The sequence below is a fragment of the Cygnus atratus genome, chromosome 4 (genome assembly GCF_013377495.2).
Source record: "Cygnus atratus isolate AKBS03 ecotype Queensland, Australia chromosome 4, CAtr_DNAZoo_HiC_assembly, whole genome shotgun sequence".
Taxonomy (NCBI): Eukaryota; Metazoa; Chordata; class Aves; order Anseriformes; family Anatidae; genus Cygnus; species Cygnus atratus.
In genome coordinates, this window is record NC_066365.1 from 47,452,247 (window position 1) to 47,471,462 (window position 19,216).

General features: G+C 42.7%; 1 protein-coding gene and 1 long non-coding RNA gene across 4 annotated transcripts; one reads left to right on the top strand and one right to left on the bottom strand.

The window, feature by feature from the left end:
* Positions 1-448: 448 nt before the first annotated feature.
* Positions 449-8,423, bottom strand: LOC118251654 (interleukin-8-like). 3 transcript variants are annotated; one of them, XR_007708262.1, is made up of 5 exons: positions 8,044-8,423; positions 6,071-6,197; positions 5,835-5,918; positions 5,083-5,184; positions 449-485 (listed from the first exon to the last, which is right to left on the bottom strand). XR_007708262.1 is itself a non-coding variant. In XM_035554017.2 (4 exons), exons 1-4 carry the CDS (start codon positions 8,297-8,299, stop codon positions 5,160-5,162), a joined length of 492 nt encoding a protein of 163 aa, XP_035409910.1. In that variant the 5' UTR covers positions 8,300-8,423; the 3' UTR covers positions 4,225-5,159. The 3 variants fall into 3 exon arrangements, 1 of the variants encoding a protein (XP_035409910.1); XR_007708261.1 differs by lacking the exon at positions 449-485 and adding an exon at positions 3,354-3,569; XM_035554017.2 differs by lacking the exon at positions 449-485 and having other exon boundaries at positions 4,225-5,184.
* Positions 8,167-8,771, top strand: LOC126913307 (uncharacterized). The gene is made up of 2 exons (XR_007708263.1): positions 8,167-8,303; positions 8,395-8,771. It is a non-coding gene; the product is annotated as an uncharacterized LOC126913307 (long non-coding RNA).
* Positions 8,772-19,216: the final 10,445 nt, after the last annotated feature.

A 19,216-nucleotide genomic window follows, 5' to 3' on the forward strand; every position in this document is an offset into this window, starting at 1 on the left:
TCTGAAATTGTATGTTTTCTGTAGTTTACTTGACATGATTAATTCAAGGAGAATTTATGCACCAGTCCTAACACGGTTCCTGTGCACAGTAATGGTGCAATCTTTCAGATTATTTTCATTCTTCCTCATCATGCTGTGGTGTTTCTAAGTCATCCTTCCACAGTGGAAACTATAGTTTCCTTTTTTTCATGCTGACATTGCCATTCATATAGCCAATCTAGAATATGAAATCAGCAGCATGAGGATCGTAAGATTGACTCAGCATACTTTGTGAAACGAATGGCTTTGTTTTATTGCCTGTTTCATTTCCGTAGGTGTATAGGGGAGATTTTTTGAGCTCTTCACATGCAAGCAGACAAGTATCCTGTAAATGTCATGGCATTTCAATAGCCTTAGGACAAAAGCAGAAGAGCAGCTGCATCACCATCTCATTACAGGTTCATCTAGAAGAGTATCTTGACACCCACAGTGACCAGTAAGGCATGCTTAGGAAAGAATAGGGAAAACATATAAAGATACTTTACACTTTTAATATTCCTCTGTATTTTTCTAGATGTCAAGAATTTGCAGCTGAAGAACTTCTTGAGCCAAAGAGAGCATCTTTGTGTTGAGTAGGCCTTATAGGATTTTCAGTGATGAATTTGCTTAATCACTGTCTGACCCCCTGTAAACATTTAGTATCCACAAATTGGTGTAGCAAAGAATCCCACAGCTTAAATATTAGATGTAAGGAGAACACATTCCTTTAGTTTCTCCTGAACCTGCCACTGGCTGCCTTCATTTTTTTGGCCATTTTTCTTTTAGATTGAAAGCAGTGACTTCCTTGTTCACTTTATGCATGCCATTTGCAACATTACAAAATTTTGTCACATCTCTTTTCCAGGCTGAAGAGGCATATTCTGCTTGGTTGTTTCCCATCCCATAATCCTTATCATCCTCTGAACCTTATCTACGTTTACTGTACAGACAGACTGATGCCCTTCCTGCTCTCTGCCTCCCACTGCTAACTGTATCACCTCCCAGTTCTTTGAAACCTGGGTGTTTCAAAACTGTAGCTTGTGCCTGTTCTCATTTGCATTGCACCACCTGCATGATGATCAAAGTGCCATCAACACTGCCAACGCTCACTCATCCTCTCTGGGGTGATTGCTGTGTGTGGAGTGATGCTTGGCAGCTTGTGTGCTGACTTCAGGGAAATGGTTTGTGTTACGTATTGCAGGTCATGCTAGTGCGTTCCTATAGTGTTGTGGGTTTGTTGTTGTTATTTTGTTTTGTTTTAATTTAGGCATTGCTGGTATTTGTACATGTATATCTCCAACTTATTCTCCTAAGTACAGCCTCCTTACAGTACGGTGAAATCCTTGCAGAACCAGTTCAAGGCTTCTCAGCCATGTAAACAAAACTGATTTTTGCTGTCCTAAGGAAGAGGAACCGGGACTGGAGCTGGGCCAGGAGGGTCTTGCTAGGGGAAGAAAAGGAGATGTTGTAGGCAGACAAAGAGCTTGGGGTAACCCTGGCAAAAAGCTTGCTATGCCTTGCTGAGTGCTGTGGATGGGAAGTCCTCCCCCTCCAGTAGCTGTCAGTCCTGCACACTCTGTTTCTCTTTCAGCAGCTTGCCTGACCTTCCAGGAAACAGACCCAGGGCCTTGCTACTGTCCCCAGCACACTTCTTCCAGACAAGTACTACTTTGTCTGTGGTTTAAGTTGACCTTGACTACTCAGCTGTTTCCTTGAGGCACTTTTTATGTATCCTTTCAGCCACTAAATTGTTGGCATCAGTATGTGAAAACAGAAGATGTGGACCTTCTGGTGTTTTGCTTTCACCTTGGAGGGTAACCAAAGGCATTTTTGTGGGATTTTTTAGTGTATTTTCAGATCCGCTAGGTATGTAGAGGTCTGGGTTTGGGTTTTTGAATTGGCCTTCTTACCAGTTCACTTCACGGCTGCAGGTTTTGTCTTCTATGCAATCTGGAGGTGTTAAGGTTCAGGCGTAATAGAGGCTTGATCTGCATGTCAGCTGCTCATCCTATTAGAATATCTAGTTTTAAAGAAATACCCCTCTAAGGTCTTAATGCTTCAGTTGCTTTTGTACTTCTTCCAACATATTTTATTTATGACCACATAATTTTGTCATTTGGACATCCCTCCTTTTTATGTAACTGATCACCAAAAGGCCGCTGTTGCTATGAAGGTCACAAAATACTAAAGGGACAAAGTTTTGTGACTTTGCTGCAGTGTCTTACCTAACAGTATCTAAAATGCAGATTGTTTTCCTTGACATTGCCGTAGAGCAAACACCTTTCCATCCCACTGGCTGTGTTATCAAGGGCAAAGAGCTCAAGATGGCAGCCAGTACCAAGAGTATCTATATGAAAATGGACTTTTTCTCGTATTTCTTTTTCTCAGAAGTCCTCATAAATAGAGGGTATCTGAAGTGCACCCTCTATTTCTGGAACACAAGAACTGAAATGAGGAGAGCTCCTTCCTGCTCTTCTCATTTCAATAAGAGGTTTGTCCCCCACTTTCAGCTTAGAGAAGAGGAGACTGAGGTGCGACCTCATGGCAGGCTGCAGCTTCCTCCCGAGGGGAGTGGAGGGGCAGGCGCTGAGCTCTGCTCCCTGGGAACAGTGACACGATCCTTGTGGGTACCTCTTAGCTCAGGATATTCTAGGATTCTAATTCTCATATCCCATCAAATGCTAAAAATATGCCTGTAGCTGTGTCACTTTTAGGCTGGAGTGCAACATTTTTTTGTCACAGCTGCTGAAAGACCAAAAGATTTGCCACAGAATTGTTTTTCTGCTTCTTGACACATTTCATTTACCATCACAGAGACCAGAAGTTCTTTCCCTGAGAGTTAAGCCACATCTCAAAGGAATATTGCAGCTCTGTGCCTACATCCTGTCTTGCATCATAAAAATAAGCCTTGTTTTCATTCACATCAATAATCTTTGTAAGGCAGACTGTTTACAAAGGTCTGTTATGTGTGGATGACCATCTACAACAAATAAAATGCCAGGCAAACAACCACAACAAACTGTGTTTTTAAAATCAGCATCATCATTTCATGGCAAGATGAAGATTTTATCTAGAAGATTATTATTTATGTGCAAGAAAGATTAGCTTAAATCAAAGCAGACGCTGGGAAGAACTCTGAGAGTGCCTAGAAGACTTCATATTCTGCAAAGAGATGAAATGGGTTTACATTGTCGAGAGGAGCTATGGGGACTTTTTGCAGGTACCTTAATGGGAAAAACCTATTTATGCAGGAGGATTGAAATGGAAAAACATCAACAGATTTTGCATCAGTGCTGGGTGAAAGTACATTGGAAGTTAGAATAACTTTTCAAGTATCTGCAAGAATCTTTCCAATGGCAGATGTGAGGGCAGAGACCTTAATTAAATCTTTTTAAGATGATGTCCCAGAGAGGTGAAGCAACATCTGGTATCGGATGTGTTTTTGTTTCTTACGGGCTTGGAAGGAGATTCACTTGCTGTCTCTGTGTCATAGTTATGCTGTATTAATCTTCTGTGTCACTGCAGTCACTGGCTGTCTGCAGAGATAAAAACTGGAATCCAAGATAGCAGTTTTGGGTGCACAGAATCACACAAAACTGTGTTTATCAGACATTTTTCACTAACAACTCCTACTGCAATATGAATATGCGCTCCATGTACCAACACGTGCTTTTGGCAAAGTAAACTGATCAGAAAGCTACCTCATGTTCAGTAAAGCTGAAAGAAATATTCTTTTAATCCAAATACTGATAAAAGTATCAACAATTTTGCTTCTACCTAATTGACTAGATCAGCATATTTTTCAGTATATTTGGAAAGAAATTATTCTTGCTGAGCTATCTTTTCAATTACATTTACGTGTAAGTCTTAGTGGCAAACCTGTTCTTTTGTTTTGTTTTGTTCTTTCATTTATTGAGTAGTCAGATAGACCTTAAATAGCCCCTCATGCTAAACAGCTGAGAAGTGAGCTCTCAGCTGTGTTTGGAGACCAACAATGTTAATATTCAGTGACAATATCATGATCTCTTACATACATGAGAACCAAAAATGCATCTGTGTTCAGATGGGGAAAGGGCACTTCTCACTTTGAAAACAAGATAGTATTCAAATATGTTATTTAAATGCATTTCACCAAGTCTTTCCGTACTGAAAATAAATGTAAAATCTATTTTTTCCCTGTAAGAACAGGCACAGCAATTCAGAAAATTATATATGGTCTTGTATTTATTATAAATTTTGTTTTACATTTCAGCCCCTGGTGCATTATGAATAAAGCCTCACAATGGTTTGCAGGTGGCAAAACTCTGAGCATATTTGAAACATTAAGATATTTCATAGACATATTCTTTACATTTGAATGGATGGCTTCTGAAAACCTAAAAAACCTTTTATAGAGAAGAACCCTTTTGAAATTGACAGTATTATTGCAGTCATGCATGGTGACAAAAAACAAAATAACTATGACTATGGTTTTAAGGTTAGAGCTGTATTTAATGACCATGAGACCAAAAAAATAGGTTTTAAACACTAAAATCTTACAGCATTTGTTTCACTTCAATTGATCATATTGCCTCTAAGCAAGCTGCTTACTGATATCAAGAAATTCCTTTTTTCCTCTCTCTCTCTCTCTCCTTCTTTTTAATACATTCACTAAGAATCTCCTTTGGTTAATTCCTCATTAGTTTGAAAACTACAACTTTCTTAAACTAGACAAAACCCTACTTTGTAGTCCTTCTGAATGAAGCTTACAGATGGTTTGAAGCTTACAGATGACTTGGTATTACCACCAGTTTGGAGACGGCCACATCCTTGGTGTAGTTAAGCCTGTGCAGGTGTTTCCAGCTGACTGATGTGATGCTATGCTAGGGTTTGGCTAGGATATTGCTTTAAATGCTCTGCGGTTAAGCACAGTGTAAAATTTTGTGATAAAATATGAGAGCTTGCTTGTGTTGTGGCAGCCTACTGAGCCCAGCAGTTTCCTTTTGAAAATCAACAGTTTTCATGGATATAAGTGAGGACAGAAAAAGTGAGGACAGAAAAAAATGAGAGTAAGATGATGAATACCTAGCCCTGGAGACACTGAAAGGCTACTGGCATTTCCATGCAGCTTTTGCTTGTTTGTAGAGATGCCTCTCTTTTCTTTACTGATGCTGTTTCTTGGCTGAGCTGCAATGCAGACATTGTAATGAATGATAGAAGGCACAACAAAGTGAGATTAATTTACAGACATCAAGAACAGTAAAAAACACTCACTCCTGGTGGAAAAAAAAAAGTAATTATTTTCTTTTTTGTTTCTTTTTAGTTGATTGTAGATTTAAGTTGCACTAGCGGGAAGTCATTTGCAACTATTCTACACTAAGGTTCCCTGGATAGCTGTTGCGTGCAATTTATTTCTGAGGAGATGCATCCATCCACACAGACACAAGAGAAGCTTGTCCTAGTGACCAGCAAGGCAGTGCTGAGCAGTGCTCTCGTATCTCTTCCGAGGCTATCCCTCCAGAAAGCCCAAACATTGCCCGTGGCATTGTGGAGCTGAACACAAGCCCGAGGAATCCTAGACCAACATACTCATTTGAAATACGGGATGGATAACATTTAGTGTGGTTGTTTGCTTTAAATTACAGAGATATATCCAGTAAGCCTTGTTTCTGCCTTGTCCAAAGATCAACTAATTCTAGTCCTTCCTTATTCCTTGCATTTCTCAAATGGCTCTCAGAGACAGAGTGCCAAACATTGCCCTCACATTGATGTTTCTACCGGAGAAAACATGCCCTTTGGTGGAATAATTCCAGTTACTAGGTAATCCTGACAGCTACCTGTGTAGAATCCTGTTAATTATCATCTTCACCCATTTTGCCTGGGGATCTAAACAGATTTGCTGGCCGTTCTTCAGTGTTGCTCTGCAATGGAACAAACATTTCACTTTAATTAATGTTAGCACCAGAAGAGGCAGGCGGAGGACACAGACAAGGCTGAAGGTTTCAAGCTTAAGGGCTGCCAACTCTTCAGCGTTTACAAGCCGTGCCTTCCATCACCTGCTGACTTTACTTACATGATTTCCACAGCCTTGCAGTGGGGGCCCTTGGGAATGATTTCCACATTGGCCAGGTGCTTAGGCAGCATTAATCGTCTGACGTTTCGGATGCAGTGACACCGCAGCTCCGCTGCCAGCATCATCTCTGAGAGGAAAGGAAAGGGAAGCTCATAATGTCTGCAGACTTTGCACAGGTAACAACGAATAAGCTCCTGTTGCTGCCACAATTCTCTTGGCATCTCACAATATCAAGTACAGTGAAAGGCTACTGAAAGTTTGGGGGCCCTGTCTTAGGAGAGGAAGAAGAAGCTAGTCAAAGAGGCCGAAGGCTGCTCTTCATGAATACAGCCTGGAGGTGAAACCTGTTTGGGCTAAATTTCTGTGTTGGCACCTGGTGTGAGAGAGCCACAAATGTATTTAGCTTAGAAGCTTGGCCTCAGAATCAGGCTGCAGAGGAAGCCATGCGGTGTAAGTACTAGGAGCAAGAAATCTAGCTGGCTTTGGGATGAAGTTTAATTGAATTGTGACACATTCCCTACGGCTCCCAAGTCCACGGATCTGCTGTTGCCTGACAGTCCTTCCAGTCCCACATTTCCATAGCAAAGCAAGAAAAATGTTAGCTCAGCTTTAAAGACTGGGCACAGAAAGGTGATGGAGTTTCCCAGGATCACAAGCCATAAAGCCCAGAGCTCTCCCAGCTCCACCCTCTGCGGACACTGGGATATGTTCCTGTTTTCAGGTCAGACAGCACAGGGTTAAAGTGCACAATCACAGCTCTCACATTTCTTCATTTTTCCTGCTAAGGCAAGCTAGAGCTGCAGCCTGCAATTCCTGACACTTGAACTGTGGAATATATTTGAAAGGGAAGTTCAGTACTTTTCAGGGCAGCATCAACGAGCAGCAAAGATAAGCTCCAGATAAACAGATGGTGGGGGGAGGACAGAGACTCTTACTGAGATGAGCAGGGCCACAGAAGCTGAAATCCCATTCAGTTCACCAGTTGTCTGTTACTGTGGATAGTATTTACATCCCTTAATACCATACAGCTCTGCCCTTTACCTCACCCTGTGCTACTTCTTGTACCTTGATATGATCATCCACCTATTTCCCTTCTTCACTTATCTTCTGGCCAGCTGAATCCTCCAGTGGTTCTTTTGGCTGACCAACACCTCCCTCCCTACCTGACAGAAAGCAGAAACAAAAGCATTTGAAAGTCAAACACCAGGAAGCACAGAGCATCACTGCATAGCAGCAGTATCTTTTCTTCTTCGGGCTCAGCAGAAGAAAATAAGTTTCCAAAGGTGGTGCCAGAGCTTCACCATGGATGTGTATGATGATACTGGCGTCCTGTTAACCAGCTGTCCAGCCTGGAGATTGGTCATAGCTTATCCAGCTCTGTTCTGGCCCAGCAGAGAATGCACATGTGTGCCATCCCAACGTGAAGCCAGGATGCATGGACTTCCATGGTGCTGAGGCTTGGGAGCATTCCAGACCCCTAAACTTGGCAAACTTTCTGCCCACAAAATACTTTCTGGACTATCCCAGCAGACTTTGCTTTTGTTTACCCTCATGCTTCTCCGGGAAGAGCTTTAACAGATTGGTGTTGATTAGAAATAGATTAACTCAAATTAAGTTGAATATTCCAGGCTTTAAACTCAGGGGCTGTTATTATAAAAATAGCGTGAAAAGTCATAGTGATGAAACATGCCGCAGTTATCGCAGGCTATAATTTCTCAAGCCTTGGTTCTAATCTCATCTTTCTCAGAATATTTAAGGGACAAGTTTTCAATGTTACTGAATCTCTACTAGCAGAAGAATAATAGGAGACAAGAAATAGGCTCACTCTGACAGTTTGTGGATATCTTTATCTTGACCTGCTACCTTGAAGACAGTGTGAGTTTGGAAGTCCTACACACCTTGAAAATATTGTTTAGTTCAACCATATTGCAGAAGAATTGAAATATAAAGGAAGATAAATTCAATTTTCTTACCAGGAAAGTTGCCCATAAAAGCAAGAATCAGGAGGGAGATTGCAATCTTGGTATCCATGACTGCTCTCTGTGCCTTCTTATGGTGAACTGAAAACAAACTCGGCTGCCTCCAGACCCACATGGGACTGCTGACACTGCTGCAGGATTTGCTTTGCAGGCACAAGTACATACAGATGGAATTGCTCTCGCTCCTGCCTTTTGCCACAACCAGAAGAAGTAGTGGGAAAATCTGAGATGAAACAGCTTCTGCTAACATACCTGTAAGCGAGCAGCAAGCTGAAGCCACTGGGCTTGCTCTGATTCCTTTAATTACATTGAAAACAATAAAATACTAAAATGCTTTCTTTATAGGGTTGAACATTGTGTGCCTTGCCCTCTTTTACTTCAGCAGTGTCATTCAGAAGCAAGCACAGTGGAATCAGTGGATGATGTTCAGACAAAGCTGATGTGAGAAGAGATTGAGACTCTCTGTCTGAGGTGAGACAGATAAATTGCGAGAGAGTAACGGAGAAATGCATGAGATGCGTGAGTATCTAAAGTCTGAGCTTTTCAAACATGCTGGCTAAAACAGTGAAGAAGGTATGAAGCTTCATTTGCTGCCAACATTTATAGCTCAGTACTTGCTTTGTTTTCGCTCAGTGAAATACAAGGCAGAATTAACTTTGTAACAGAACATAGGCAAAAATCTGGATAATTGTGTTATTGGGAAAGAATAAAAATAAAATAAAGATATTAAGGAGGTGTGATTTTTCAACACCTCTGAATATTACGCACTGTTTTAGAAAAAACTTAAAGCCATGTTTAACTTTGTCATTCCAGGTAGTAACAAAATAAGCTCTCCTTCCCTTCAATAGGAACTAATAATGTGTAGTTCACTAAATGAGGATTTGATTTAATTGCGCAATACCACAGATACACACACAAACCAGCTGTGGAAATGCTGGGAACAGCCACCTCATGGTCCCTCCTGTGCCCTTAGCCCTCCTTGGTATTACTCTCTTCTTCTCATTCAAGAGCAATTTAATTCCTTCTTGTGAGTCCCTTTGGATTTGCAAGCACAAAGAGATTGTCCCTCTTTATGCTTGTGTGTTTAACCCTTTTGAACACATCTCTTTCTTTCAGATCTCTTCTTCCCACTTCTTTCTTTGTGTTCCTCCAGAGAGGAAAATGAGGGAAAAAAAAAAAAAAGGCATGTGTTTGCCACATGGCTAGTTGCTCTCCCCATGTCTATGACCAGACATGTGCACTGCACGCTGCTTGCAATCCCAGTCCAGCCTTTTCTTCTGCCATAATGAATTCAGCAATAGTGATTTTGCTATGCCAAAAATACTGTATTCAGAAGAGGCACTCAGTTCTACCCAGTCTATATATGAATGTTTGGCATTGTCATGCGAGTGAATGATAGTTCACAAAATGGACAAATAATGTTTGTGGTTTTCTGTGCACATTTTCATGTTGTGAAATTGGTTGCTCCATGAAATGACTAAAATGTTGGTAACTTTAGAAAATGACTAAATAAAAGGTAAAAATGTGAAGTACCTAATTACCAGTATTTTTGCTTGTGAAGTTAAAAGTACAAGAACATTTCTCTACAGTATAAATTTAGAAAAGCTTTTTTTTTTTTCAAAAACATCCAGTAAGGTATGCCACTCTGCACATCTATGATAATGCTCACAGCTGAGGCTATTTCATAAAGCAGTGGAAAACTTTATTTTTCTGTGAATAGTTCCCCATGGAAAAGTATCATTATTTTCTCTAAGGAGCAGGATAAAAAACTCGTTCCATGTGTATCTGTACATATGTCTTTGTGAGAAATTGCTAACGCTTCATGCAAAATAATTTTTCAGCTTCGGTTCATATGTTGGTTTGCATGGAGTTTGGCTTCAATCCTTTGTAACAAACATGGTGGTACATGTTTTTGTGGTTTCAGCAGGCCACAACTGCAGGACTACTCTGCTATATCCGAACACCTGTGTGACCTTGTAATACTCACATTTTTGGAACTGGTGGAGGAACCTGCACCTCCTGGTTGGGTAACAGCAACCCAATGGGCTTGTTACCACCACCTGAAAACTTACAATCTCAAGCTTGTCCTTAAGGGGAGCAAGGCAAGCCATAAATTTGGGAACAGGCAAGTGATTTCTGGTGTGAGACCAGCAGAGGAGTATCCTGTGGGATTCCTCAGTGAAGCAGGAAACACCTCTGCAAAATGAGCAAGGCTGGGCACTGGGGATGGTCAGGAAGAGGGATGTGTGGTTTCAGTGTGATAGCGCGGTCCGCTGGAAACGTGAACTACATTGGTCCTGTCTTGGAAAGAGGCACCCACTTCTGTGGTGGTCAGGCTGCTGGAGAAAGAGACAGATGGAAGATGGAAGGATGGAGAGAGGGAGAAGCCAAGGGTAACTCTGGTTCTGCAGCCCTACATGGTGTGAGTAGAGGTGAGTGTTGTGGTTTAACCCGGCTGGCAGCCAAACACCACACAGCCGTTCGCTCACCCTCCCCCCTCCCTCTCTGGGACTGGGGAGAGAAACAGGAAAGTGAAGCCTGTGAGTTGAGATAAAGACAGTTTATTAAGACAGGAAAATAATAATAATAATAATAATAGTAGTAGTAGTATTAATAATAATAATGTGTATGAAACAAGTGATGCACAATGCAATTGCTCACCACCCGCTGACCGATGCCCAGCCTATCCCCGAGCAGCCGGCCCCCCACCCCGGCTAGCCACCCCTATATATTGTTCAGCATGACGCCATAAGGTATGGAATACCCCTTTGGCCAGTTTGGGTCAGCTGTCCTGGGTCTATCCCCTTCCAGCTCCTGCTGCACCCCTAGCCTGCTCACTGGCAGGACAGAGCGAGAAGCTGAAAAGTCCTTGGCTTGGTGTAAGCACTGCTCTGCAACAATTAAAACAGCAGCATGTTATCAGCGCTCTTCTCATCCTAATCCAAAACATAGCACCCTACCAGCTACTAGGAGGAAAATTAACTCTGTCCTAACTGAAACCAGGACAGTGAGACAGAAGAGACCTGAGCTCATTTGTCATTGTGCTTCCTTTTTAGAAGCTTTTTGCTCGGTTTGGAGAATTGCCAAATCTAGTAGACTCGTTTTGGTGTCTGGATGAGCCACACCAGAAACTGCCTAGAGCAGTGAGGTCCCATTGTGTGGTGGTGTAACAGGCAACTCTGGTTTTCTGGGTGGCTGCAGTAAAGCTGGCATTGCTGGTCTGGAAGAAGTGTGTTGGCCAGCACAGGCCCAGTCACAGACCTCTGGTAGCCAGGAGATTTGCACATGCCTGCGTCTGAAGACCATCTCCTGGATTTCCTGAAAGGCTGTTTTGCACCAGAAAGTTGCTAGTCCATTAGGGTGCCAGTAAGAGAGGCAGTCAGGCTCTACAAAGCATCACCTAAAATGCCATTTATTGGAACTAATGCTACATAGAAGAAGAGGATAGTAAAGATCATCTGATGTCCCTTCAGATGCTGGTAGCCCCACACTGTGCGTTATAGAGCAGGGCTCCAAGCAGGGCACAGCATTCTCTGCAGATCCTGGCTGCCAAAAGGTTACCCCATTTTGCTCACACAAGCTCTTTTGAGGGTTTGCTGAAAACAAGGCAACTCTATTCATCATTTCTATGGCTAGATAAGAAGGATGCTCTCATGAGGCCTTCTTGCTGCAATTTTCGATAAGGGCAAGGATGTGTAGGTGGTGTAATCACCAGCATTGAGCTCAGGGTAACACTTACATGGGACACTAGCGCCTCGATGCACCCATGTCCCAGCCAGGTCTCTACAAAGGGGACCTCCTCTGACTCCAGTGTCAAGTGGCACGGGGACATCTGTATTGTAAAGGAATCCCACGGAGAGAAACAGAGCAAAGTTTCTCTTTTTCTCTCCAGCAGAAAAAGGTATGAAGTCTAGAAAGGGCAGAAAGGTGGAAAAATGCAAAAACAGTCTAATAAGATAAATTTTGAGAAGCAAAATGTTCTCTGATAGGACAGTAATAATCACTCCAGCTCACTTGGCAATGTGGGGAAACTCTGAATATTTTTGTCTGACAAATAGCATCGCAGTCATTTGGAAGCTGCTGATTTTCCTTACAGCCAGATTTCACTGTATGACCGAACCAGTAACACCGGTCATTTCATGAAATGCCTTCAACTTCTAGCTAAGTCATGTTGTGACCAAGTGCACTCAGCAGTTGGGTAATAGAACATCTATAATTCGAGTCATTTTGTGATTTCGTAATGTGCGCCTGATACAAGTAGATGTGTGTGTATTTGGCATATTGTAAAATCCACCCTTTGACAGAAATTTTCTTCAGTTAATTATATACGTAGCTGTAAGTACCTCCCCATCCTCTGTACCTTTTTGACATGTAGATTTGTCCATTTCTCCCCTAACTTCTCTCTTTAATGCTTGCAAACATGCATAATTGGATTCACTGCTTTTCCCAGATGCGTAACATCTTTTTAGCCCTTTTTCATTTTAAATTTCTGTACTCAGCAGATGGATAAGTTCAGGCAAAATAATTTATTTTCCTTGGAAAAACTGTTAATATAGTAACACTTTATCCCTTTACTTCCGATAGCAAGAATATGGTATCACTGAAAAAAAAAAATCAGTGATGGAACAATTCCTCTTAACCACAACAGCCTAACTATCGGACTTTAAAATTTTTTTCATTACAGAGGGAAAAGCTATTTTATACATCAAGAAGTTTTCAAAAGTCTGATTTTTTCTATGTCCACAACTAGAAAACATAGATCATCTGGACTTGTCAGGTAAAGAGGAATAAATAAGGAACAACAGTTTTTCATAAGAATTTGCTTTCCTGTGATTTCTCTCAAAGAAAAGCTAGGCAGTGTGGCAAGGATGTAGATTTCCTTGAGTTACCAGAGGAGAACGCTGTTAGGTGTGTCCCAAGGCCAGGATCTGGCTATGTCTTCAGATAAGGGCCCGTTGTATTTCGGGAGCAAACAGCACTCTATTTTTCTGTCACTAAATAAGTGTTATGTACCTAGTGATTGAACATATTGTTTGTACTTAAAATGTGTGCTAAAAATAAGAGACAGAGATTCTTTGCTTTAAAAGGTGACAGGGCTTCTTGTTACAGCTGGGGCCTGAACGATTTCGTTTCATGGAAACAAATTCCCCGCCTCCACTTGCAAATCGTCATGGTTCCGTACCACAGCAGGCACCGTTGCTCCTTCCTGCCCTAAGTCAAAGCAGAATACAAGCTCCTGGAGATCGCAGGGGTGTACTCAGGTTCAGCACACGAGGGCTAATCTGTCTTCACATCGTCAGCTCCAAGTGAAGGATTTAAACGCTGCACCCGGGAATGGAAAAGCATGTTTGTTCACTACAGAGCATCCTGGGCACCCTGCAGAAGCCTGGACTGCAGGCAGGCGGGTGCAGAGCTCCCCCCTTCCCGACTTCTTGGCTATCCGGACTGACGCAGCTGCATGGGCCCATTTTAACACAGAATTGGCAGAAAAGCCCACTATATTCTCAACAAAAAAAAAGTATTTTTATTGCATTGCATTGCATTACATTAGCATTACATGATAAATCTGCCTTTTCATGTAAATACATTTTTCCACAGCAGAGTAAGGAAAATGCCTTACTCAGCATGAACTAGGACAGTATGTTATGAGTAGACATAAAATATCTAAGCCTTGTCAGAACATTTACAGTTCCATCTTGTCTATAAATACCAAATAATTAAATGTAAGTTCCTTTAAAAAATTATCATTAGGAACCAAAAAAAAAACTACGCACAAAACCCCACAGTTTCATGGAAATTCTTAAATTGTGCACAGTGGTGAATAAAGACCTTGGGAGCAAGTTTTCTGTAATTTCACCATGCAATATCTTGTTCAAAAAGATCCTATTGTACTGTAAATATTATTTATTTACAGGCAACAACAACAGCAACAAAAGATTTGGCTCATTTAGGCAGCTGAGGCAACAGACAGGGTATGGTAGCACAGAACTGTGTGTGCTTCAACCAGCTTTTATTTCGGTGTCATCCCGAATGGGCACTAAAACACTGAAAATGCATAAATACATATGCAGGGATAGGCAACAATAAAAACGAAGAAAAAGAAAACAATAAAATCAAGAGGGTTTGACCTCTGAATTTAGCCCAGCCCATGTTTTCTTGAAGTTCTTAGGTTTGCAAGGTGCTGGTGGAAACTGAGGCATGAAATCATTTGTCCTGTGCATCTAGGGATACGTACAAAATTAATTTTAGCACCCGGGTTTCTCTGCCAAATGCACAGAGAAAATTTCACTGCAGATTTATCTGTTATCTGCAAAGCAAAAGGTGTGATGTAAAAGACTGCATGGCCTTCCCTCTCCAGCATGCTCAAAAGGCTTAAAGTCTGCCGGGGGTTCCAGGGACACCTCTGGGAAGAGGTTGTGGCCGGAGGTGTTAGAACCATCCCACCGTCTCTTCCCACTCTTTGCAGACCGTGCATTGTCTCATTTCAGTTCTCTGCCTGCAGGAGGCAGCTAGGGGACTGCTCTTGTGTGTTCTGGAGCAGTGAAGCAGAACTGAAAATTTTCCACTGCAGTCTTGTCAAAGATGTAATAATTGTGCTATCTTTTTTTTTTTTTTTCCTTAATCTGGGCAGGAAGGAAAAAAAAAAAAAAAAACAAAAAAAAAAAACAGAATTTAATATTAGGCAATGGACACCTCATTCTTTTTGACTTGGGCTGGGGGGAATGACAACACAGACTGATTTATTACTGTGGTATCTGCAAGTCTGTAAACCTATTTTCTCCTTAATTGCAAAATATTCCAGGAAGAGGGAAGCTGAGAAGAGAGACCATTCTAACTTTGTGCTCACCATTTGGCTGTCAGGTATTTCCCTGTGCACTGACCAACTTGACTGCCTCACAGTTAGTGAGCTGACTATTTTTCCTCTTGCAGCTGTGTGTGAACTGAGAGATTTGTTCAGATCCAGGCAGCACTTTTTCAGCTCAGGCTTCTGTAAGGGTTCCTTTCCTCCCTGGTGTGTGTTACAGCCTGGCACTGTGTGGCCCTAGGTCTGTCAGACCTGAAGCCTTGGGGCACTTCAATATTTCTTTCTTCAGCCATCCTGCAGGAAGTTAGGGAAGCGCTAAACTAAGCAGGAGGGGCAGATCTGAGAACTGAAGGGGTTCATGTTTCTCTCCAAAGTGCCTGCTTCTTACCGTGCTTGGTCTGCCAAAGGGTAGGTAGGGAGCAAATAATGTGATTTCTGCTAGCCTGTAATTCCTTCTGCCTCGCTCAGGAGATTTCTGAAAGAACTACAGGTTTGGGCTCAATAGGTAAGCACCGTCAAACACTAGTCTGGATGCTAGCCCTTGCTCCACAACACCCAACCTCAGCCACAACCCTGCCTATTACTGTGGCACCTCACAATATACACCTCACAAGATGCCCAGGAAAATATGTTTTCCTGCTGAAAATCCCATTTCTCCAAGACAAAAGTATTCTTAATAGAAACTGAAGTGATGTGCTAGCTGTGCCAAATGCAAAGGGGTCATAAAGACACAGGCTGGTTTTAAAATGTAAGGGATATAGTCTCTCTGAACTGTTTTCTGCTGTTTTTTCTCTCCGTATCTCAGGTATTTGGTCCACCCCCAAAAAAATTTAAGCTAACGTTTCCCAGTTTGTGGCTTTTTATAAGATATGGCATTATGTGCTGGCCTTTGCTTATTTAGGGAAATTTTTTTGATGTTATCAGTTTGTTTTTCTTTTTGCGGTGATGTTCTGTGCAAACAGGCTTTCTTCTCTGGAGAGTGCCAGCTCCGTAGCAGCGCAGTTTGAATGCAGTCCTTCTTCCGCTGGCATTAAAGGCAAAGCTCCCGTGGCCTGCAATGGAAACATGCTTGTTGGATGAAGCCCTCATCGCACTGACGTCAGTGGCAAGATTTCCAGTAGCCAGCTCTTCATTGCTGACGTTAGGTGCCATTAAATAGGCAAGGGATAGAAGAACAACTGGGGCTGACCTGCATTTTACCCCTTTTTTGAACAATTCATGGAGGGCAGCAGCGGCTGAGCTCTTAGGAGATCACTACAGGTGGTACATTAAGAGCCCATCTCATAGGGGAAAGGATTTCTCTGTTGGAGTGTGGTCAACGTCTCGTGTCACACAGAAATCTGCATTAACAGAGCATAGTTCGTTAGAGTAACTATGTTAGCTTTATTCAAATCTCTCAGCAGGAATTCAAGTCCAAGAACAGGCTGAGGTAAATGCAATATATAAGGGCGTGAATTACTAGATTGGGCTGGCTACTAAACATGCAAATGGTAAAGTATCAGTGACAAACTCCCCGTGCAGTGAGAATCTTCTGTGCTGTGGGTTTCAAAGTGTCCAACTCCAGCAATGTGGTCAGAAATAGCACTGCTTTCCCGTGCCTTCTCAAACATCTGGACGGCTGCTTCCTAGCCTGGGAGATGTCATAACAAGTAACTGAGAGGGCCTAACAAGAAACAAGCTATCTTCAAATAAAGCTATGCTTCTTGTGAACTGGGAAGTTTCCATCATTTTCCTAGAACAATCATGTCCAAAATCTGGAGGACGGGTGTGGTGGAATGTGGAGCTTAATCTGTTCAGGGCTCATAAAGTCGACTGGACAACGTGCCCATGTTCTCCTGTGCCTAGCACCTCCTCCCTGTGCCGGTGCAGCTTTTCGAAGCAATCTTTATGATTGCTATTCAACTAGGAACGTTTCATTCCCATAAATTTATTTGCCACTGACTGTTCTTGACGTGAATTACAACACAATTCAGTATGAATTCAGCAGATAAGCTGTTCAGGTACATTGCTTCTAAAGGGAGACCTGAGCTCTGAGCAGCTTGGGACAATGAAATAATTTCAGTGATGTGCTGGGGAAGCAGAAAGGCACTGCAGAAAGGGGTGAAGAAGCTCGCAGATTGCTTCACCATGCCAAAAAGGAAATACTCTTCAATCAGCAAATGTGGCTTGTTGACAAATGCGCAACATCTGCAGTGCTTATGAAGCTCATTTGCTCAGTCATTTTCCTGTGGTGTAATTAACCATTTTGTTTGACGTTCATAAGAACATTTTTGATGGTCTAGAATGTCTTAATTCTCTGACATATCAAACTCCTCAGGAGCTGGCCTGACCTTTAGCCCAGGCTATGGTTCTGGAAAATTCTTGTGCAAATATCTGCCATGCCAGCTGAGTGAGAGGAAACTGGAGTTGTGCTAAGATGCAAAAAATGGCTCACGCTCAGGAGCGTTGCTGAGCCCCTTCTCTTTAATCTGTGTGAGGCTAACCCTACACACCTGGCCCCATTAGGATACGCTCAAAGCAGTACTACCAGGAGCCAGTTTTAGCAAAAAAGGTGATAAATGGTCAGATGAGCACCATTTATTTTGTTTCTGTCCCCGTGAAACAAGAACACCTTGTGCCGTTTGTGGTGGTGCCTAGAATATCCTACAAGTATTCCTTTTTATGGGAACCAATAAAATCATCTTTAAAGAAGTCTGTGACTAGGAGGCAGCTGAAAACATGAATAGGTAATCCACGATGTCACTTGTAGATAGACTCTCAACAAAGTTATGAGGAAAATAAATCAGGATCATCCCGAATCATCTCTCAAGGATCATGTCTGCATCACTCTGGGCAATTAGCTGAATTTTGCAGGTGGGATCAGCCCAACCTCCTGGCCAGTTTTTTCTGGCTATGGGGATTCCCCTGCTTTTCCTAACTGACACAACCACTTGGTCATACTTGGTCATTAGCAGCTGGTGAGAGATAAGAGAGGCTGACAGGTCCCTTGCCAGTTCGTCTGACGAGAAGACGTAGCCCTGTTCTCCTCGTGCGCTGGTGCCTCCTGGAAGTGGGCACAGGAAAGGGAGCATGAATCAGGGAAGCCCAAGGAGAAGGAGTAATTTGAAAAGCATTTATCTGTGGTGAGGTTAGTGTGTCAAGAGCTCGATCTAATGACACAAAGAGAATAAAAATACGTGTTGGAACATAAGGAAAATATGCGATCTGCACAGCTCATCCTGCTGCTCTGCACGGATGATAGGAAAGGCATTCTTCTCGGGTATCGAAAGTAACACTAAGCTTGCCTTGTCATTGGGAAGTGTCAGATCTGACCCTGGTCCCACCGAGTGAGGATTATTGCGGTGGTTGATTGAGGTGCTTTGTGCAAACAAGCAGCAGAACTGACGATACCTGCTTTTCAATGGACATGAGTTTTGTAATTGGATTCTCTGACGTCTAATTAGGTACACAACCCAACTGAGGAAGTTCCCACAATTAAGGCCTTTGTGACTTCTCCCCCTCTGCCATAGGTTCTCAAGTGTGTCATGAAAATTTGGTTGACAGGTTCTGATGGGAATTTCTACCACTCACCGTAGACTTTCAGAAACCATCTAGGAAGTACTCTGAAAATGGCCAACACTCAAAAGATGCCAGGGGAACAGAGGAGTATAGAACAAATGAAGCAGCTTCAGCACATGATAGACTTTTTTTTACTAAGAAAACCAGGCTGGATGCTGCCAAACAGATGTGGAGCTGGATTTCAGTCATGTTCCACTCCAGGCAATCATCCAAATAGAACAACCAAATTTTCACAGCAAAAGAGCTACACAGACAGAATATCCCCCCATTGTCCACGGCAGCTACAGACCTGTGGCAGGGAAAAGGACACTTAGCCATCCAGGACCTATTTAAGCCTATTGGTACTCGGGAGATGGGGGGAAGGGTGGGAATAAAAATACTCAGAGGAGGACAGAAATGCCAAAATGTTGCTGTCACTCTCAAAGGGAGTTGAGAATCACTGTCACTGCTTGGGCTATCCCTCATTAGGAAAGAGCCAGGAGCCAAAGGATGTCTGCCGGGCACGGAGGGAGCAGTGGGGCAGCTGCAGCTCCTCGTTACTCCTCGAACCAGCCTTGCAAGCCTGCCTGCTTTGCTTCTCTGTTGCCAGCTTTCTGATGTCCAACCTTTCCCTGACCAATGTACGAAGAATTCAGCACATGCGGGTCCCAAACGAGCCTCACCGTGCAGATGTAGACCAAAGGGATCGTTTTTGTCCCAAAAATGCTTCCACAGCCGAGCCACACCAACCATCTCCATGCAGCGCGGCGTCCGTGTGAACTGGGAAAGGCCAGGTCAGGTGCTGCAAACAACAGATACTGTGAT

What these genes read in the sequence shown, in the direction of transcription:
- LOC118251654 (XM_035554017.2), bottom strand. Translation starts at nt 8,299, where the DNA reads ATGTTAGCAGAAGCTGTTTCATCTCAGATTTTCCCACTACTTCTTCTG. An exon ending in TTTTATGGGCAACTTTCCTG is followed by an intron (nt 6,198 to 8,043) that starts GTAAGAAAATTG and finishes CTTTCCTCTCAG; the next exon opens with AGATGATGCTGGCAGCGGAG. An exon ending in ATTAACAGGATTCTACACAG is followed by an intron (nt 5,185 to 5,834) that starts GTAGCTGTCAGG and finishes TCTGCATTGCAG; the next exon opens with CTCAGCCAAGAAACAGCATC.